This window comes from Pleurodeles waltl, chromosome 8, assembly GCF_031143425.1.
Source record: "Pleurodeles waltl isolate 20211129_DDA chromosome 8, aPleWal1.hap1.20221129, whole genome shotgun sequence".
Classification (NCBI taxonomy): Eukaryota; Metazoa; Chordata; class Amphibia; order Caudata; family Salamandridae; genus Pleurodeles; species Pleurodeles waltl.
Genome location: NC_090447.1, coordinates 831,427,359 through 831,447,682, shown reverse-complemented (window position 1 = coordinate 831,447,682; position 20,324 = coordinate 831,427,359). Strand labels below are relative to the sequence as shown.

General features: G+C 42.3%; 1 protein-coding gene and 1 long non-coding RNA gene across 2 annotated transcripts in view; one reads left to right on the top strand and one right to left on the bottom strand.

The window, feature by feature from the left end:
- COL4A2 (collagen type IV alpha 2 chain) overlaps positions 1-20,324 on the bottom strand; it is a 628,472-nt gene that overhangs the window by 209,184 nt on the left and 398,964 nt on the right. Inside the window, exons 18-19 of the mRNA XM_069205111.1 lie at positions 17,032-17,098; positions 6,037-6,147 (exon numbers count right to left, since the gene is read on the bottom strand). Of these exons, the coding sequence (XP_069061212.1) occupies positions 6,037-6,147; positions 17,032-17,098 (178 nt within the window). The remainder of the gene's footprint in view (positions 1-6,036; positions 6,148-17,031; positions 17,099-20,324) is intronic.
- LOC138250338 (uncharacterized) overlaps positions 1-20,324 on the top strand; it is a 582,532-nt gene that overhangs the window by 224,037 nt on the left and 338,171 nt on the right. The window lies entirely within an intron of this gene.

Here is a 20,324-nt window from a genome sequence, read left to right as displayed (position 1 = left end):
GGTTTTTTAGGAAAAAGTTCAGAAAAAGTTCTAAGTGTCCACTTTTGCAATCTTGAGGGGGAGAGATTCATTCTAACACCAGCCAAGGGTCCAGGCCCACCTGAGCATCACTTGGTGTGTTTGGAATCAGTCTCCTAGAAGCCACCAGCAGGGTTCAGCAGGCTTCTTGCAGTTGTTGTGTTCCTGGAGCTTAACAGGAGCCTAGTCCACATTTCTGTCGGGCATTCAAGTGGGAGCGGCTCTAGCTCTTGGGATTTCTCTTGACAGGTAAAATAGCATTCTCCACTGTTCCTGCATTCCTGTCCTTTGGTTCAGCAGATGCAGTGCTACTTCTGTTTTCATCAGGTCTGGCAGTGTTGTGAGGAAGGTAGTCAGGAATGGAACATTTATGGCTGACACTAGCATGTGTGGGGGGGATGGTGACTCCCTAACCAATGAGGAAAACATTCCCAGAGGCAACACTACCCAATTTGCCATAATTTCCTGGTGAATTGGAACTAAACAATCCCACAGTGCATCTCTCTCCCCAAATCCAAGATGTCAGAACCTCCCCCCCCCAACTGGCATTGGTGTCACTGGCTTCATGGACAATGGCAAGGGCAGGCCTGGATGCGAGTTACATCTGCCTATGACAGGGGCTGCCCCTTTGAAGCTGGTACAGTTGATGGCCACATTCTCCAGACCATCATGTCAGGAGGAGATCACACTTCCTCCCAGCAAAGACCATTTTTACCTTTCCTGGGAGCAGTTCACACCTCAAAGCAGAATTCCAGGTGACAAAATGGGGTTATCTCAGAAAGGGCTACTAGAGGCTTGAGGGAGAAAAATGGCAACTTTTTAAAAGTGGCATTTTCAAAATAGTACTTTCAAATCCAACTTTACCATCATCTTGTTTTTTTATTTTAAGTTACTGTTAATTTGAGTCCTTGATCCTATTCTCTAACTGAACTTTTACATTATAAAGTGTTATAATGTAACCCAGTGATTGTCTATGGGAGAGCCAGCCTTGCCACAGCACAAACAGCTTTGGAGACTTTTCACTTCCAGGACATGTAAAATACATGTACAGAGTTTTAAATGCCATGCATCCCGCCCTATGGACACTTACAGCCTACCTTAGTGGTGAAAGTTAACTTACAGGCCTTGGGTACTCTGGGTACTATCTAGTAGTGCCTTACAGGTAAGTTAAATATACCAATCAGGAGCTAACCAATGCTACATGTTTTTGAGAAGAAAAACACATACACTGAGTGGTTTACATCGGCACCCCAGTGTTTAGGGTCAGTAAATTAACATTAAATCTGGCATAAAATAAAATGGTGGCATAGAAATGGGATGATCCAGCAAAAAGGGAATTTCCTCACAGACCACCTGAACTGCTCAGTTTGACACCTTTAACATCTGTAACAATGTCCTTGACATTCTTGCTTCACACTGGTTGAATCTATTCTCCCAGAGTGTCACATGATATACTGACGCATATAAGTACACTCACAGAGTGCAAAACATACCTATGCACACAACGGCTTTATTATGAGGATCGGCTACATTGCTCCAAAACCATTTTGGGCTCAATAAAATCTTCATGGAAAAACACTTTTCAATATATCTTTTTTGAGATGCTCCAATAAAGCCTTTTTCCTTTGCTGCCCGTGGCTAAAATCCTTCTACTTGGAAGTCCTCCACAAAACACTATCTTGTTTCTGAATCTCTAAGGCTGTAGTTGCAGGTGATAGCACTAGTGCAACTGAGAAGCCTGTGGCAGCCTCAACATGGGTGCTGACACAACCATGACTCAGAAAAGTGGGAGCTAATTGCTTACTTCTGTAGAGTCCATCTTGTTTCAAGCTCCATTTTGTGACACTCAGTAAGTGCCTGCAGGGCGTACACAGGCCGGCTGACCTGCAGCAGAGCTCGCTGTGCTCCTGCTGTAACTACATGGTCTTGAGAAATGCAGAGTATTCCAAGTGTATCTGACTAACAGCTGGTATGCTTTGTTTTCTGATTTCTTCAATCTCCAAACATAGTTAAAGATCTGTTGTTGATACATGATTGGATAAATGCTCGGAAACCCCTAATCCTGATGCTATCCATATGTACTCAATGGCTATATATATTGAACAAGATACATTCTGATATATAAAACAAATTGCAAAACTTTTGAATTTTGAGCTAGTCCTGAGAGGCATTACACTCCACGCCTGAGCTAGTCCTGAGAGGCATTATACTCCACGCCTCTGTGTTATATAAAGCTATACTTGGAAATCTCACTGCCTGTTTCTTTTAATATTAGGCTTCTACAGCTTGTGGAGAATGTTGCAGCTGAAGTTGCCTTTACATTGACAAGAGTGAATGGTCTGGCAGATTTCTCCAGGCACCTACATAGGAGGAACTAGTTTTCCTGTTCTATGAGGTCCCTGTCCGCGTGCCCTTCCCCTTCACACAGGTTAGTCATCATGCTTCTGTTGCTGTCTTGCTGTCCTAATTGGAAATTAATTAAAAATGTGCCTTTGCACATAAGGATTTTATTCTAATTTTATCTTGTGTAACTGTAGTGAAGAATAAGGGGGATAACGTAAAGGCTCTGTTGCTGTTTGCATGCTTCTTAGTAGGGTGTCCACTGTACATAGATTAAGTGACCACACAGGGTGTATAAGGCACATGAATAGGGAACTGAAACATTGAGATGACATATGGTCAGAGCAGAGGAGTAGATTTTAGCACGCTTTTCATTCGTTTGAACAATTTCTTGCTGCAGTGTTCAAGGTACCCAGGTGTCCATAGATGGGTTTGTGATTATTGTCCAAAAAGTGATGTCAGGAATAGTGGATTTCAAAGTGTGAAAAAGGTTTCTTTGGATAAATAGATAAGGATGTTGTATACCAAAATTTAATACGGATTAGTTGTACACAGAAGTGACATTAACTGTGTGTGCACATTTAAAAAACAGAACTGTATACTTCATTAATTTTGTGGAGGCAGTGCTTGGACATAATAAAGCACTAGTAGGTGGTCAGAAATTATGATATGTGCCTAATTACGAGTGTGGTGGTTCATAAACCACCACACTCGTGGTGGCTGTCGGACTGCAGTGGTTGTGGCAGTCCGACCACCACATTACGAGGTTGGAGGGCAGCTCCGCCAACCTACCGCCATCTCTGCCGGCGTCAGAGATCCTGACGGGCTGACGGTGGTGCAGGTTGGAATCACCCAGGGTGTTGCTAAACTCAGCACCGCCCTGCTGATTACAACCTGGTTCTCCCCCAGCCTTTTGATGGCAGTTTCACCGCCATGAAAAGGCTGGCAGAGAAAAGGTACGAGGGGCCACAAGCCGGCAGACAGTGCGCATTACGAGGGTGCCGGTACACCCTGTAGGTAGCAGCATTGCGCGGCTCGATTACGAGCCTGCGACAATGCTGCCGCCACTTTCCCTTCGGACTGACCCAGCATTGGTTTCCGCTGGTCAGCCCAGTGGGAAAGCCTTGATGGGGCTGGCGGGGAGGTAGCCACGCCATAGGGAGCTTGGTGGACGGGTATTCCCATCCACCAAACTCATAATCAGGTCCTATATGTGTGTGAAAGAGTTGGGTGAAAGGAAGTCCACCAAGACGCCCCATCGCAAACATGAGCATCAAAAGGCGAAGTCTGGTTCTGCGAACAAAAGCAAGCAGGTAGACTTCTGTTGAATGCCATTGTCACGATGCATACTGTCTGTCTGATGTGTTGGTTGTGTTCTGTTTTTAACCCTAACATGTTTTTTCTTCTATTATGTTTTTCTTCGTATCTGTCTATCAACATCGTTCCTGGTTATGAGCCCTCAAAACAAGCTTTGGGGACCTTCCCTGTTTCCATTTAGAAAGATGTAAATATTATTGTCTGGGTTTATGTTTTACCTGTCTAGTAGCAAGATTTAAATAACATTTTACATGGAGGTTTAGGGGTTCTCTGCCAGGAAAAGGTAGGGAAATTTAAAGACAAATAGTTTATTTCAAACACCTTATGCACCAACATTGGTCAACATCGGTAGGATTGAAAGATCACTTAACATGGAAGTAGTTGGGGGTTCTTCTTAAGGAATACCTTGTGAACATATAGGACATTTGAGTTCAGTAGAATTTGTCAAAAATTTAGTATGATATAAAGACAACTTTACAAAGGGTTGGGATTGTCTCCAATATTTTTTGGGTGGTTCTGTAGCAGATGGCGCATTTGGTTGCACATTAAGAAAGTAGGATTGTAAAATCTTGGTAGGGTGTATGACCACCTTAAACCCAGGTCTTAGATAGGGTCACCACTGGGTTTAGGGGTTCTACCAGCATGATCAGTATTTTAATGTTCTAGTGATGCAGAAAGTAGGAAAATCACCTAAAGTCAATATTTGTCCCTCCTATTAGTATATACATAACATAGCAAACGTAAGCAGAAAGCACTTTAAAATGGCTTCTAGAGCTACCTTAATGATCCATGTCTGATAGTTGAAAAAAACAAAGACAGCAGCTCCATGTTAAAAATGAATATGGACACTTTTATTTACAGTATTTGAGTATCATGTATGGGCCTTTTCAAAATCTTAAAAATACAAATGGCCTATATGTTTTTCTGGGAAAAGTGGCAACCCTAGAATAGCACACTTTCATATTTTTCATAATACCCTAGTTATCACCTTTGCAAGTCTCCATAATACACTTTTTAGCAAAGTGAGCTCTGCAAGATTCCATAGCTTCCCAATCTGCAGACACTGTAAATTCTATAATAACTCTATAGTGAATTGCACCTGCAGGCTCCACCATTCTGTGATCATGATATGGATTTTTTTCTTCGCAAGACCTGTGACACAGTTTCTAGGGGAGGATGCCGCTCTGTAAACTGCAGGACATCTATTTTAATTTGTGGAACAAAATGCTGTGTCCAACAGTTCCACAACTTGCCTAGATCCAACCAACAGGGTGGAGTGGATGCTCACGGGCTAGTTTAACCCCAGTGGTAGCCTCATATCCTGATAAGCAGCCAGGCCCACAGTGGGAGGAGCTGCCCTAGGAGAATAAAGGCACACCATTTTATAAAAACCCTTGTGATTGCAGCCATATCCATGGTCAACATTAAAGGGTCCAAAATCAGAAATAAAGGGGGAAAAACACAAAGTACTCGGAATTTCCCATTGTCTCAGTTCACAGTTTGATTATGTCTCATTTAGCACCTGTAAATTTCTGTATTTCTCCAGATGATACTTGGCAATTTTCTTTAATAGCCAGCTAGTACACTTTGCAATTCTCCAAAATGCCCATGCTATCACATTAGAAATTCTTTCATTCTCAAGTTAATTCTTCAAACTTCCACAACACCAAAAGTATATATTTTCTTCTAATTTCATGATGCCCAGTTAGGTCACTTATCGTCAACTAATCACATCCGAGGCCCATTTATTAAAGGTTTTATTTTGTCCTACTGGCACACGTTTGCAGTTTGCGTTTGCAGTTTGCAGTTTGCAGTTTGCTCAGACAAGCACACGTTACTGTTTTCCATAAAGCTTCTAATATGCACATTCAATGAACTTTAAAATGCTTAAGTTAATTTACTTGACTCTGACTAGTTGTGCCTTAGCTTCAGTGAGTTAAGCAAATTTACTATGGTCAGCCGCTTTGTGGTGTTGATGGTATCTCATCTGGACCATGTTTCCCACTACTTTATCTCATAGCAAAGGTGAAGGCATCAGCACTGACATGACAGCAGCAGGGTCTGGCCCAGCGTCAGGACCAGAAGGCTGGAGTAGATCATTTTTTTTCTCATTGACCCTCCCCAGATGCTCTACACATCAGAAGCCACCTGACGCGTGCTACTCTTGACTCCGGTGGATACTTCCGCAGATTGCTTGCAGCTCACCTCAGAGAAGATCATAATACATTATTTCGTTTCACAACAAACCTTAAGAACAAGCTGAGTAATGTACATTATGATTCAAATAAAAGCCCAAATGATTATGTGTGACAAAAACTATAATCCACAGTGGCTCCAGTTTCATGGAGACGAGTAGCTCACCTAGGTAGAGGCCTGGTGATCCGGGTCGTCCGGGAGGGCCGGGGTCACCCCGCTCACCTTCCATTCCAGGAACCCCATGAACACCTTGATATCCACTGTCACCCTTTTCACCTGCAAAAATGTAAATGACATTGCAGTGTATCAATTATTGTATCAATTATTGTGTACTGACAGCATATATTGGATTAAAAAATTATGGGGCTCCCAGTGACCTGTGTTACACCCCTGAACCAGAGATGTTAAAGGGGAATGAAAAGTCTAGCATTTGAGACATTTGTCACGGGCAAAACTTCAATTGAATGTACTTTCAACTTTATTTTGGAACTTCGATGGTCACATTGTTGTAAGACACCAAGGAAGCACTACTGAGTACATGATGCCTAACTCTTGAATATGACAAAGACGAATTTTACAGGGTGAATACATTTTCCACTGGGTTCGCTGCATGTGACATCTTGCATCAGAGCGCTTTATCAGAGAGTGGTCATGAGCAACGTAGTATTAGCCTAGGGTGAGAGAACTTAGTAGTTGCACAGTACTGGGTGACATAAATTAGTGTATAATATTTTGTTTTCTGATGTCAGGGCATATTACATTTGAGATGTTATTGTGAGTACTTAATGGTCAACTCAAAATTTGCTGGACATGCAGTTTGGATCACTGAAATGACTGGAGCACACAAATGAAATCGCATGACAGGACTGACTGTGTATTCCACCCTTATTCCCTCGAAAGCCTCCTACGTGCTCCTCAGGGGCTAAGCCAAGTGCAAAGAATGGAAGTTACCGGAATCAAAAATGGCCTTTAGATCTCTGTTTACTTTCTGTTCCTGATGCTGCCTTCATGACTCCTGCACCCGGCAGTAGCAAGGGCACCACTGGTGGTGCCACAGGGCACGCCAGGGTTAGCAGCTGCTACCAAGGCTACTTCAAATTACTCTTCTTATCCACCTACTGGACATCTACGTGCCACACCAGGCTTAGGGACCATCATGCGAGGTAGGCAGAACACTTACGCAACGAAAATGAAGTGCGTCAAAATATGACAAATGGCCTAAAAAGGTCCTTTTCGTTAGCATATGGGGTGAACTGCACAGTAAAAAACGCCTGTCACCATTCCTGCGTATAGATTGACCTATGCAAAAGTCTCGATGTTGTAACGCTTGAGTTACAGAAGTTGTTAAAGTTAAGAATAAAATATTGAGACTTATTTGGAGTAATCCCAATTTCTAGTTGCTTTAACTCCAGGGAACATATGCACATTAATCTGCTTATCGACTGGCCATGACAGTAGCACGTTAATCCTTTTCAGTACCTATAGTACTTGTGTAACTGCTTATTGATGCAACAAGACGTTCATTATTTAGGATCCTGAACAAAAGCACTGGCAGAAGTCGAGTACTGTATGCAAGGCTCCCTTAAAAGCACACTCAATTGTTTCCTTTCCATTTATGAAATATATTTGCCAAGGAGGAGAATTACCTCCATAAGGTAATGGTGGAGCCTATGGCTATCAAAACAATCCCCTTTCTACACAGAGGGATGCCTTACAAAGCTGCGTAGGCCCAAATCTAGTGAAATACACAAAACACAAGCGGTCCCTTTGTATATGCTTTAGTACCAACTTTTTGTAATTTCTCTTAAATACATTTTCAGAATGTATGCATTCTGTCCTTTCATGCATAGCTTTATGGTGGTAATGTACTTTGGTGACCTACACTTACTTTACTAATTCTTCGTCTTGGTGTTTTATGCAGCATGCACTTGTGGAATTAGGAAAATCACAAATACCGAAATTATTTTGATTGTTAGAGGCATATTTATACTTTGTTTGCACTGAATTAGTGTCATTTTTTTAAAACTCTAATTCGGTGCAAAACTAACTCCATATTTATACTTTCGTGCTAGACCCGTCTAGCGCCAAATTTATGGAGTTAAAGTCATTTTTTGGAAGTGGAAACCTACCTTGCCTTAATGAGATGCAAGGTAAGCGTTTCCGTGCAAAAAATGACTCTATGGCCTTAACGCCATATTTATACTCCCATGCGAAAATGGTGCACGGGAGGGGTAAAAAATGGTGCAAAACTTGCTTTGCCCCATTTTTTAACGCCTGGGTCAGGGCAGGCGTTAGGGGACCTGTGGGCCTATTTCCATGGTGGAACACCATGCAATAAGCCCACAGGTGCCCTCCCAACGCCCCAGGGACATGCCCACCCACACCAGAGGGACAGTGGAGGATGGGGAACCCATCCCAGGTAAGTATAGGTAAGTACAAGTAAGTTTTTTATTTTATTTTTTAAAGTGCCATTGGGGGGCCTGAAGCCCCCCCCCCCTACATGGCACTGGGTGCATTAGCAATGCTCAGGGGACCCTGGTCTCCTGTGCTGGCCATTGGGGTGGTGGGCATAACTCCTGTCTTTCCTAAGACAGGAGTCATGTGGTATGGATGGGTTTGCATCAGAAAATGACTCTAGGGTAGAGTCATTTTTTTACTCTAACCTGCCTAACGTCATTTTTTGGTGCAAAAACCCCTTCTTCCATACTGCCAGCCCAACCCGACTAAAGTCATTTTATTTGCCGCTAGCCTACCCTTTGCACTGGCTTGCACCATTCCATAAATATGGTACCCGACTGGTGCACAGAAATGATGCAAGCCAGTGCTAAACTTTTTGGTGCAAAACTGAGTTGGTGCAGTTTTGCACCAAAAAGTATAAATCAGGGCCTAAATTTCTTTCCGTGGAAGTACTTAGGGCCTGATTTATGAAAAGTTAGCGCCGCCTTTGCGTAATTTTTTTACGCAAAGGCGGCGCTGACTTTACATAAATTAGGCCCAGAATTCCTTATATGGTGCTTGTTCCACCACACATCTACACATTACTATGAAGAATTCACCATTTTACAAGTACTGCATGAAAATGGAATGTTTAGCTATTGGAGGCACATGCCTCAGTCTTGAAAGGAGCTATAGCTGAGTTCTCAGAAAGTCAAACCAATCTAGTTCTTATAAGGAAACAGGTTTCTGTGACGAATCCCTAGTTTACCCGTGGAAGCTTGTCACAAGCAGCAAGGCCTTCCTCAGAGAAAAATATATGTGGCGAATGAATATCAAAACCAAAAGAGATAAACAAGTTAAAATTCCCAAACCAATTTTGCTAGATACAACAATATCTAATTATCAAATGACACAAAATGGAGCGAGGGTTTAAAATCCCATCATTCTTTTAAATGAAAATTATCTGTGGTATTAAACATCAAACACACCATACGGTTGACTGCAGTTCTGAAGATGGTCACTAGAGGGCAGCAGTGCACTATATTTATGGCACTGAGATAAAATAAAGCCCCTACATCCACCAACTCTTGAAGAACGTCTTTAAAGAAGGATATATACAGAAAAGTTTATGCCTTCAAAATGTTACTCACATGAAACAGCAAATGTTCATTTTTAAAAAAAGGAGATAATAAAGAACGATATACTCAGAAGTGGCACTCAAGACATCTGCTTATGGTTTCCAGTAGAAGAACTTCCCATAACTTCTTCCCTGAAGCTCTAAAACTACTGAACCTTCCTAGGGTGCAAGGTCACAGTTTTAAGTGGGAAAAAAAGTTTTTCCCCTCTTTCAGTCAGGTACACACAGAAAGGTGCCGTTACCACTGCTCTTTCTCCTTAGGATCTTCCATAATTTCCCATTTTTAGGTAAGAAGCTCCATAGAAGGCAGGATTGTTCCCGTCATAACATAAACTCTCTTTTCTTTGTGTCAACAAACCACCTTTGCCCTCACAGTAGCTTTGACATGTCCAGAGATCCAAGACAAAGTAGGAGTCTCCACTCCGCAGTCCTTCATGAGGCAGATGGGATTTTTTACAAGCAGGCCAACTCTTTTCAGTCTGGTTACATCCTCTACCTTGGGAGCGATTGAAGCATTCTATGGACAGAATGGGAAATTCCGAACAAATCGAGCAAGGCGAGCAGTATATAGTCACCTATTTTTCTCTGTACGATAACCTGGTTCTTGTATCATCTAGGACGTATATGGTAAAAGATGTCTCAGAATTTTGTGTGCTGGGAAAATTGAAAATGGCAGCTCGGATGAGCCTCACTGAGATTTTTCTCCCCTCGTTTTAAACTCCTTCCAAAAACTAGGCCCCACAGGACAAAAAAGAAAGCCCACTCCTTCTCGGCATATCGACTCCAAAGAGACTCCTCTTTGTCTGGGTAACCACTTCAAAGGAGACTAATGCTGTTAATCCTTATTGACCCCTGCTAAAACAGGAATACCACTGATCTCACAGATCTTTGAGCAATAGCGGATGGGACTGTTAGGGCCAGATTTACAAGGCCCTGGCGCCCCTTAGTGCCACACTAGTGTATTTTTTTATGCTAATATGGCATTAAGAAGGCCATTCTCCCCCACCATATTTACAAAGTGGTGCAATGCTTAGAGCAGGCATTAAAATGACGTGCCCATTTCTTTCAATGGCCTCACTTTACTTTGCAGGATTAGCTCCACAATTTATGGCGCTAATCCTGTAAAGTACCACAATAGCGTCATAAATTTTGACGCTATTGTCCTAATGTGCGCAGTGGTGCACTGTATTGTAAATAGGGCGCACACATGGTGTCATTAGGGAGTGCAAAAGGCACAAGAAAAGTGGCGCATCACAGCTGAAGAGCCACATTCGGGTAAATTTCACCTTTAAAGTGACTAATGTGTGTCTGTTAAGTCTATCATTTTAAATGTAAATAGGCTTTTCTTTACAGTTGATATCTTGGTATGGAGTGCTACATGGCTGCCCTTATGTTCTTGCAGCAAGGTTTCCTCCAAATAAGAGGGAAAAGCTTTCCCTGCAGGCACACTCTTGGAAGGTGACAAGAAACAGCCTACGTCATCTGTGAGCACTTTACAGCTGACTTACAAAAATGTCAAGTATGCCACGTCATTGTTTCCACGTTTAATGAATGTTAAATGCAGGTTAGAGCCGGTTTGCCGATTCCTACTGTGCACGGGTCAAAAGGTCATTTTTCCACAGTCCGACATTTAAAACATTTCATGAGATGCAGAGCAAACGTTTGCTTTTCCTACAGGCAGCTTTTCGCACGTTACATTTACACTCTTTGTCAATGCTTAAAAAGTAAGGCCCAGATGTAAGAGGGTCGGCGCCTCCTTGCGCCACATTGGCGTAGTTTTTATGGTGCTAATGTGGCCCAACAAGGCCAAATTTGCCACGCCATATTTTCAAAGTGGTACAATGCATGCATTGTGCCACTTTGTAATCCCTTGCGCCACATTATGCCTGCATCAGGCATAATGTATGCAAGGGAGGCCTTCCCCATTAAGGAGACTACAAAAATGGTGCAGTGGAATCTAAGAGATTCCCCAGCACCATTTTTAGTGGCTATTTTTAACACCTGCACAGAACAGGCCTTAACAGGGGGCATACCATCGTTTTCAATGGGCTCCTATGTACTGTGCAGGATTAGCTCCAACATTTTGATGCTAATCCTGCAAAGTACATCAATAGCATAAAAAATGTTGACGCTATTGCCTCTACCCTGGGCCATGGTGCGCCATATATTAAATTGGGCGCACACATGGTAGCGGTAGGGGGGTGCTGTGGGGTGCAAGAAAAGTGGTGGTGCATTGGCTGCAGTACCACTTTTCTTAAATTCGGGCCTAAGTACATTGTATCTTTACGCAAATTATGTATTGCAAGCCCAAGATCACTCTTACAGGTAAAGTATGCCTTCTTGTTTGTGCAGGCCAAATTTGAAAATTACTAGCAGGGTGCATATATCACACACGTAAAACATATGTGGGCTTGTAGATTGTATTTTGTAACTCAAGCACCACTTGTGAATGCTTGCATTAATACTTTTTACAGACACAGGTTCATTTTAAACCTTAACTTGTGATTTCCCTGTAAATAAGTGACACTGGAAATGAGAGACATACATCACTCCTTCATGTGCACGTCTATGTAATTTTTAAAAATAATAGTGGAATTGACATGGCCCTACCTAATGTTACATGTTATCAACTTGGCTGACACTTCCGTAAATTCAAGTGAGAGAAGTGAAGGGGCAGAATTATGAGTATGCTGTCATATCTATTTTTTTTACTTGAGATTTATTGGAATCTTTATGAAAGTTGTATACGTCAGCTAATTATGAAGTCGCTCCACAGTGAACTCAATGTTTACAGCACTTTAAGATGACAAGTAGAAGTATAATAATTATTGTGAAGCTACTCAGCAATTTAGACCAGTGTGAAAGTATAGTAAGGGGCACAAGCGTACGCATGCCTGTTTTCTATCAAGGGTCTGGTTTTGATTTCGGCGACGGGGTTACTCCACCACAGAGGTGACGGATATCCCGCCCGCTGAAACCTAAACCTCATTGTTTTTTAGATTTTGTTGGACAGGTTATCCACCACCGTTGTGACGGAGTAACCCCTCTGCCGAAATCTAAATCAGGCCCCAGGTGCAGTAAGTGAGCCATGCCCCTTTAGCAGGAGAATGGTAAGGGTGTGGTATGTAGCCGGTGGTGCATGTTGAGACACACTCACAAGTATAATATTTAAGCATGTTTAGCAGTGCACTGTTTTTATACAGTCAGCACATTTTTCATTGAAGTGGACATCAAATTTGCACAGACAAGCAGTTTTATTAATAAAGATGCTATATCTCACGCAAACAAAAATGTGTGGAAATCTGGTTTCAGTGAAAAATTATTTGCTCATCACTAAGTATCTTGTTTGTTTTGATTTCATTAACATTTTTGTTTCCATCACACTTTAGATTTTCAAAAAAATTGATCATTTGTGCTTCCTTAACGGCTAATATATTTTGAAATATTTGTACATTCCATTTACAGGTATTTAATAGTTGCTGTGTTGAAAAAAAAAATATTGCACAGCTTGCAGCAAGATTATCACCTAGTTTGCTTTACAAAATCCTCTCACTTTGTAGTTAGAAAATGAAAAGTAAACATCAATCTCCATGTTAAATGAATAAGCAGCATTTTGACAGAAGACATAGACTGACAATTGACTTCTGTCTTTTAACACTCAGCAAATGTGACAAGATGAAGGTAAAATTGAAAGGCATCTTTATTGCTCATTTGCCTTCCGAACTCCAGCATGGTTATTCTGCACCCCTACTTCCAGCGCCTACGCTTCGCCTATGCAAATAGAAATACTTCTGTAAACGACAGTGATTGAGTGGTGATGTGTCTGAGATGTGTTTTTCATGTAAGTCATCACCACATGAGTCCCTTCTTCATAGCGCTCCTGGATTTGTCCTTCTTTAGTCTCCCGCATTGAGGTGACGATCCTGTGACAGTCTGACAAAAAGATATCATACTGCCAACCCACTTCTCGGACCAGGGGCTGGAAGGGGTCTGGATGTCCCTATATCTGGTATGAGCTGGTCCCAAGGCCAGCTTCAACAAACTACTGTGAGGTCTCAGTCCAAATGGAAAAAGAAAATCTGTATCTTTGAAGAAACTGAACAGAAAACATCCTAAGGTAGACTTACATCTCCTAAGATTAAGCTCTAGGGTGAAAGGCAGACACACTACAATGAGAAAGAGAAGAATTCCAGCTCCAGAGAATGTCTTCTGAGGTTAGCCCCAGACAGTAGTAGTAGGATTCTGGTTAGGAGGTGCTCCACCTCGATTAAACTAGCATTCTTTGTTTCTCTTGGAAAACAATGAAGAGATTTTCTGGTTTCTGTGGTCAGCTGCATATCCCAATGCTGAATAAAAGCCTTAGGCTCTGGCAGCAAAACAGCCTCAAGAAGTGTTCCTCAAAACCCCAACAATATCAATGAGCAGGTGAACAGAATGCTTTTAATAGTATTCTCATTCAACCAGCGTTCCAAAGGCTGGTAAAACTATTGGTTTGTCTTTGATTTGAGTGCCTTTAGCCTGACCAAACAATCCCTCAACTAAGCACAGTGATACTTTGTAGTATTTTCTCTACAATTTAATTTACTTTTATTAAATATAATTGGTTAAAATATTCCATAATTTATTCTGTGTTATTGCTCTGACCTACCACTTTCTTATGTTAGCCCCCAATGCTTGTCGTCCCTGATAAAATCTAGGCTGGTGCAAGGAACTGTATGTAGAGTTTTGAAATTCAATTTGTCTTCCAGCTATTCTCAGAACTGATTTGTGGGGGAGAAAACACATTTTGACTGTTGGACAGGAATGACCTCTGAGTGAATATCTGGGGCTGTATTACAAAAAGTTCCCTGAGGGCGGAACCGGTTGAACGCTCGTTTTCTGTGACTCCGGGTTACTGTGGTATTACAGAAAAAGATGCAGGCACTTGTACGCCATCTTCTATAATACAGATAATGCGGGTGGCCATAGAGCACTGACACTATCTTCGGTGGCATTCCCTCATTAGCATGGGGATGTGGGGTCCCATGCTAATGAGGGAAACGCTTTGCCTCTGTGCCTGCTTCCTATAGTTAAAGTGGATAGAGAGGCAAAGAAGCTGTCACAGGGTGCACTGAGTGTGTGCCACAAAAGGATGGTGCGCAGTCGTTGCAACTTCTGAGTGTGACTCCTCCAAAGGGGAAGGAGGGGGGAGGGGTGGGGTGGGGTCTCCTCATTGAATGCCCAAACATCCTTCTGCAGGAGCGTGCAGTCACTCTGCCCCTTCGTAAAGTGCAGATGGGTGGCACATACACAGAGAAAGATGAAGGGGCTGAACAGCCACGCACTATTTCACTAATGTGCTACCCTTTGCTAAACCAGGGCACTAGTTTATAGCTGCCCTAGATAAAGCACACACATTACATATAATAGGGTGCACTGTCCCTGTTTGTGCCCGGTGCACCTGTTTAAAGATGCATCATGGTGCAAACAGTGACAGTGGACCTGTTATACAATATGGGCTCTGTTATCCAGACTTTTCATTTTGGCCCTAGCATCACACTCATCTACATTCAGAGAGGCCTAGGTTGGCCCCTCCATATGTGAGGTCCTGGGCTTGTCCTGTGACTTAGTGGCTTGCAGTAAGCATTGTAGGCAAATGGACACTGCCCCTGTTTTGGACACAGTCTATAAATCAACAATGACAGCATACTATGTTTTTGGTAAAGAAAAGTAGTGTGACCAGGCCTTTTCATGTGTGGCACAGGAGTAAGGCCCACAGGTCCACTTTTGTAATGATCTGCTATTATGTGTATGCCAGAACGTTACACATGCATACTGTGTGTATGTCACATCCATGCACATGTGTAGGGTGTGTAATACATGTGTGGTAATAACCTATGTGTAAGAGTATGAGTGAGCCTGAGTAATGGGGCCAGAGGAATACATTGTGGATGCCCTTGGCCTGGCCTAGCACAACATGGCTGTTCTCTAAGACAGTGGAAGTACCTTGCATGCAGTGATGTGCTAAAGAGAGGAGATCCAGATACTCATATGGAGAGAAATGAGACATGGCTCCTTTTTGAAATTCCATGAGATCTCCTTTTATCAAGAAGCCACTGTGTAATCCTCCTAAGCACTACCAATAGTGAATTCTACAATTGAGGGGCAAAAATTCAGTTTCAGTTCTGTGAGGCAGGGAAGTATCTAGATGAGGGATCCCCTCTTTACTCCAGTTGGACTCATGACAGCCAGATGCAGAAACCTCACACCACATTGTGCCTGTGTTGTGAGTGCTTCAGGCTGAAGACAACTCCAGTGATACCTGCTGTGAGAAGCGTATCTCTCTGAGGAAAAGCTGTGCCTGGAGAGCAGCCCGAGGAGGACACTTGAAAGAAGAATTGTGTGGTTAAATCTCCTTTGTTTTTTGTAAAATACAAGCATTGGCATGAACATTTGACTTATTGTGTCTGTTGGTTGGTTGTTGAGTGCTAAGTTCAAGCACCCCCACACTACCTTCCTGAGAAGCCTATGATGACTTGCATCATTATTCTGAGAGTCAAATGTGGAAAGGGTTGTACTTGGCCCAGTTTGCATAACCATGGTAGTGCAGGCACCGATACACCAGTGGCGAACAACCTCAAACTCCACTGGGAAATCCCAGTTGCTTCTGCCTGTCTCGTGGCTCCCTGGATGGGGTCTGACAGCAGCCGCCTAGGGTGAAAATTGCATGGGTGACAGATTGACTCTATGAGTATTAAATGCCACTCTTGTGCTAGAGAATGTGGAGCTAGGAGCGGATACTGGGGTTGAAACTGGCAAACGGTTCCTTTCCCTAAAGAGGCTGAAGTGCCCAGCACTGAAGACACTTTGGATGGCTTATAGAGAGATGTTTGTAAAGCCACTTTATACATTTCTAATTCTGACTTTAGCTCTGGACGTTCTGTTCAAGATTCAGGCTGAGCCGAGAGTCCTGACCAGAGGCACAATACTGACAATTGCCTTTCACTTTAAAATAAATGTAAATCAATCATAAGGCTGATAACTGTTGAGTTTTAAAAATCTACTAGTTTTGTATTTGTAAGTTTAGGAAATGTGTGTGTTTATATTGTTTTCACTGTCATTGTGATTTTGCTACAGGAGTTCAGAAAAAAACAATATTGAACCACTAAAACAGTCTCATGTGGGCTGCATTAATCGGAAAGGCCAGAATGCTTTCAAGGATCCAAGATCTGCCTAGAAAAATAAACATCAGATGAATATCAATTACTGTCTTCAGTAATTGACTATGATCCAAACAAGGCTTGGCTAGTGCCCACCCAATTCAGGGATCGTCAAGGACATTTGTAGCCTGATGTAAAGGGATATGTGACAACCGTTGTCCCTTGAGTCAGCTCCGCGCTCTTTTTCAAAAGTGCATCTGATTATTAAATAGACAGTGTATATTCTGGAAACAGTACCATCAATGTTCCTTTGATGGAAAGGAAAGAATAACCGCACACACAACCCCTTTACATGTCGGTCTGAATGAACATAATCTGTTCACAAATATTGTGCAGCGATCATGCAATACTTTCAAACACAAATTCGCTTCATGAGGGATGTGGTACCTTTTCTAGTCTTAGGACGTTCGGCATAACCAGGGAGACCTTTAGTCCCTCTTTCACCTTGGTCACCCTGAAAACAAAAGGAACAAAAATTGCATTTTAATATAATACGTAATTAAGGCCTGATAAAGCTTGGCAGGTGGAGTACAGTTCATCAGGGTGGCGGTGGACAATACCTTCGCCACCCTGATGGACCACCGGCAAGATTTAGAAATGGGCCCACCGGAACAGCTGACACCCCTTACAGAAAGGAAAACAACTCAACTGATGTACAAAACAGAAGAAAGGAAGGTTATTCATGGCAATTTTAATTTACTTACTTATATATGTATGCAATTCATTTATTTGTTTATTTAGTTATTTATTTATGGATCTCTGTAAAGCGCTCCACGCCACCAGGGTAACCTTAGACCGCTTTGGTTTTGGGACAAGAATAGGAGTAGGTCAAAAACAAAAGTGACAATAATCCTAAAAGGTGTCTAGACAGACTGGGTCAGGTGGAGGTAGAAGAAGAGGTTAACCATATGTTGGTTTGAATAGGTCAGTTTTCAGCAGTTTTCTAAATTTATAGAAGCCGGGTACAAGTCTAAAGGCTTTGGGAGGAAGTTCCATAGAAATGTTCTATGCATGTGAATACTCTTGTCTCCAAACTTATTGTAATGAATAAAGATCTAAATAAAGATCTATTAGAGTCATATCCGTCATGCCTTTAAAGAGATGCAAACATGGGATATGAGAATTGAATTACTAACTTGTTTCCAAATTGTATTCTTAAACCCCTCAGCTCAGAATACCAGATCTCTCTTACACAATGTTTATTTTTCCACACACCCTCTGCCCCTCGAAGTTTATGTTATAACCTTTATAACTTGCAAAATTATAGGTTTACTACCAGCCCCTCAATTATTAAAGTCCTGGGCTTGCACCTCAAATCAAAGCTTGTACAGCACATATTAGTCTACACCCATCAATGTATACAAATAACCTGTTTCAGCACTTCATGGCAGTTGCCACATATTCACCTCCTTTCTACTCACAAATAATGCAACAAATTTGCCTATTTACTGTATAGTTGTGAGAAAATATTTCCTTGAAGTGCCACCAATTAAGTTGCAAAGATTTTCCTCCTTAGTTTCCATGTTACGTGGAGTTTTCCCAGAATTGAAAATTTCAATAATGGTTGCTCCATTTCCTAGGCTAACAGGGGTTGTGTCGTAGATATGGTGAACTGTCTCACACTTCACCATGACACACACTTAAGTATGTGTGCTGAATACAGACAGGGCCGTGCACAGTATTGTAACCTCTGGCTGCACAGGTAATAGGTAAAACACAATAGGGCAACCAAATCTTCCCCCGGGAGATGGGTAAACAACGTATACAACAAGAGACCCCTGAAGGAAATATTTGTGAACAAATGCTTGTAAAACTAGTGATTGGCTAAACACAGTCCAATCATAATGAATATATTAGTCAATATAGTTTACATGAATAATTCATTAAGGGCAAATAAATAGAGAGAAAATATTCTCTGCTAAGATATTAAAACTTACGTTTTTTATGATGTTTTAATTATTGTAAATATTTATCTTGCCACTTGTGTTAAAGCCTTTCTGGAGTACCTCATCATGTGTCCAAATGGGACCTTGCAACTGATTGTAGAAATTTCCAGTGGTGGTTGGTAATTTTCGTAGCGGGGGCAGACGGGCCACACACTCACACATACACAGTCACTCGCACCCATGCATTTGCACATGCGCACCCTCACACATTCACAGCACTCAATCACAAATTCACAACACTCACTCACAAATTTATACATTCATACATGTAAAACATAAAACTTACCTGTACTGCAGCTCCTGGCAAGGGATGCCTTGGAGATCCCAGGAGGGTTGAGACTGCTGCCTCTTATCATGGCTGGCCCTAGGTCAGCCAATGAGAAGAAGCAGCAGTTCCTTAGTCGTCACAGAGTGGGGTATGGTCAGTGAGACTCCTGACCCCATCTCACTTTGTGGTGAGGTGTCACCGATTGACGCTTGGCCTGGTCACTTCAGGGCTTAAAACTGAAGCACTCAGGTCTTAGGCAATCAGTGATGGTCCCTCTCATCACGGGGGAAGGGCCTTGGGGTCTTTTGCTAGGATGAGAAGGACACACCCAAAAGACTGTAAAATCTTCTGCCTGGCAGAGTTCAGCTCAAGCAACCAGCTGCCTGCGCTTTTATAGCATGCCTAACTCCTGGCTGCCTGACTTGAACAAAAAGAGTGCCTGTCAGGCTGACCTTTGCTCTGCCATACAGACACTCTTCTTGTCTGGAAACAGGTGGGGCGTTACCCTTCCGCCCGTACAGAGAAGCTGCGTCTGCTAATTTCTTATCTGTAGTGGCTTTCCAGGGTCTGTATATCTCTTGCTGTCCTTACACATGTGGGACCTTACCTGCTGTCATTTCTGCCGATGTTTCTGTCACAGTAGTTATATGTCCAAATTGCAGGTCTGTCAGGCACTCTTTGCACATGCAGCTCTTCCGTGCATCTTCCTCTTTCACTGACTCCAGGAGTCATGCTGATTGGTCTCTGCTCCGGAGGATTTGTGGCCTGTGTTTTCCACCTTAGCCACCTTAGCACTTCCTCAGATCTGATCCTGGTGGAAATGACCGCAGGCAACTTGCCATTCGTGTAAAGGACAACCTGAGTTATCCAGACCCTAGTTTTGACATATCCAATCTCATTCCTCTTGTGAAGCTCTCTATGATTACCTAGGGTCTCTAGGGAAATCATAGGAGAAGAGGACAGTCATCTATCTAAAGTTGGACACTGGAGCACAAAATGATGCTATCTGCAAGAGCTTTTATTTGTGCAAGAATGAAAGACGAAAATGACATTGGTACATTTGTATAGTGTATTATGCTCTGGGATCTCTAGGAGCTGATCAGTCAACATTGCAGCCTGAAGTGGAAAGGAATGGCATCCATAAAATTGGAAAATAAATGCTTTACCTCCACCTTGATTCTCTTAAAGAACTCTTCTATTTTAAGACTTATGGGAAGGCTATTCCTTGTTTTTGAGCATCTATTGGAATTGTGCAGACAAGATAGCCACCATTGACCCAAGTCTTTTAGGTATGTGGACATATTGGGATATGGTGACAAATGGCACCAGTAGATTAAGGAATGGTAGAAATCCCATGAGTGGAAGGAACGGTCTTACTGTGCAAGGAAAGGCAATAGAAAATAGGTAATTCCTATACAAATGTTAATTATTAGTAGAAGTGAGAAACGTTTAGAAAGGCAGTACGA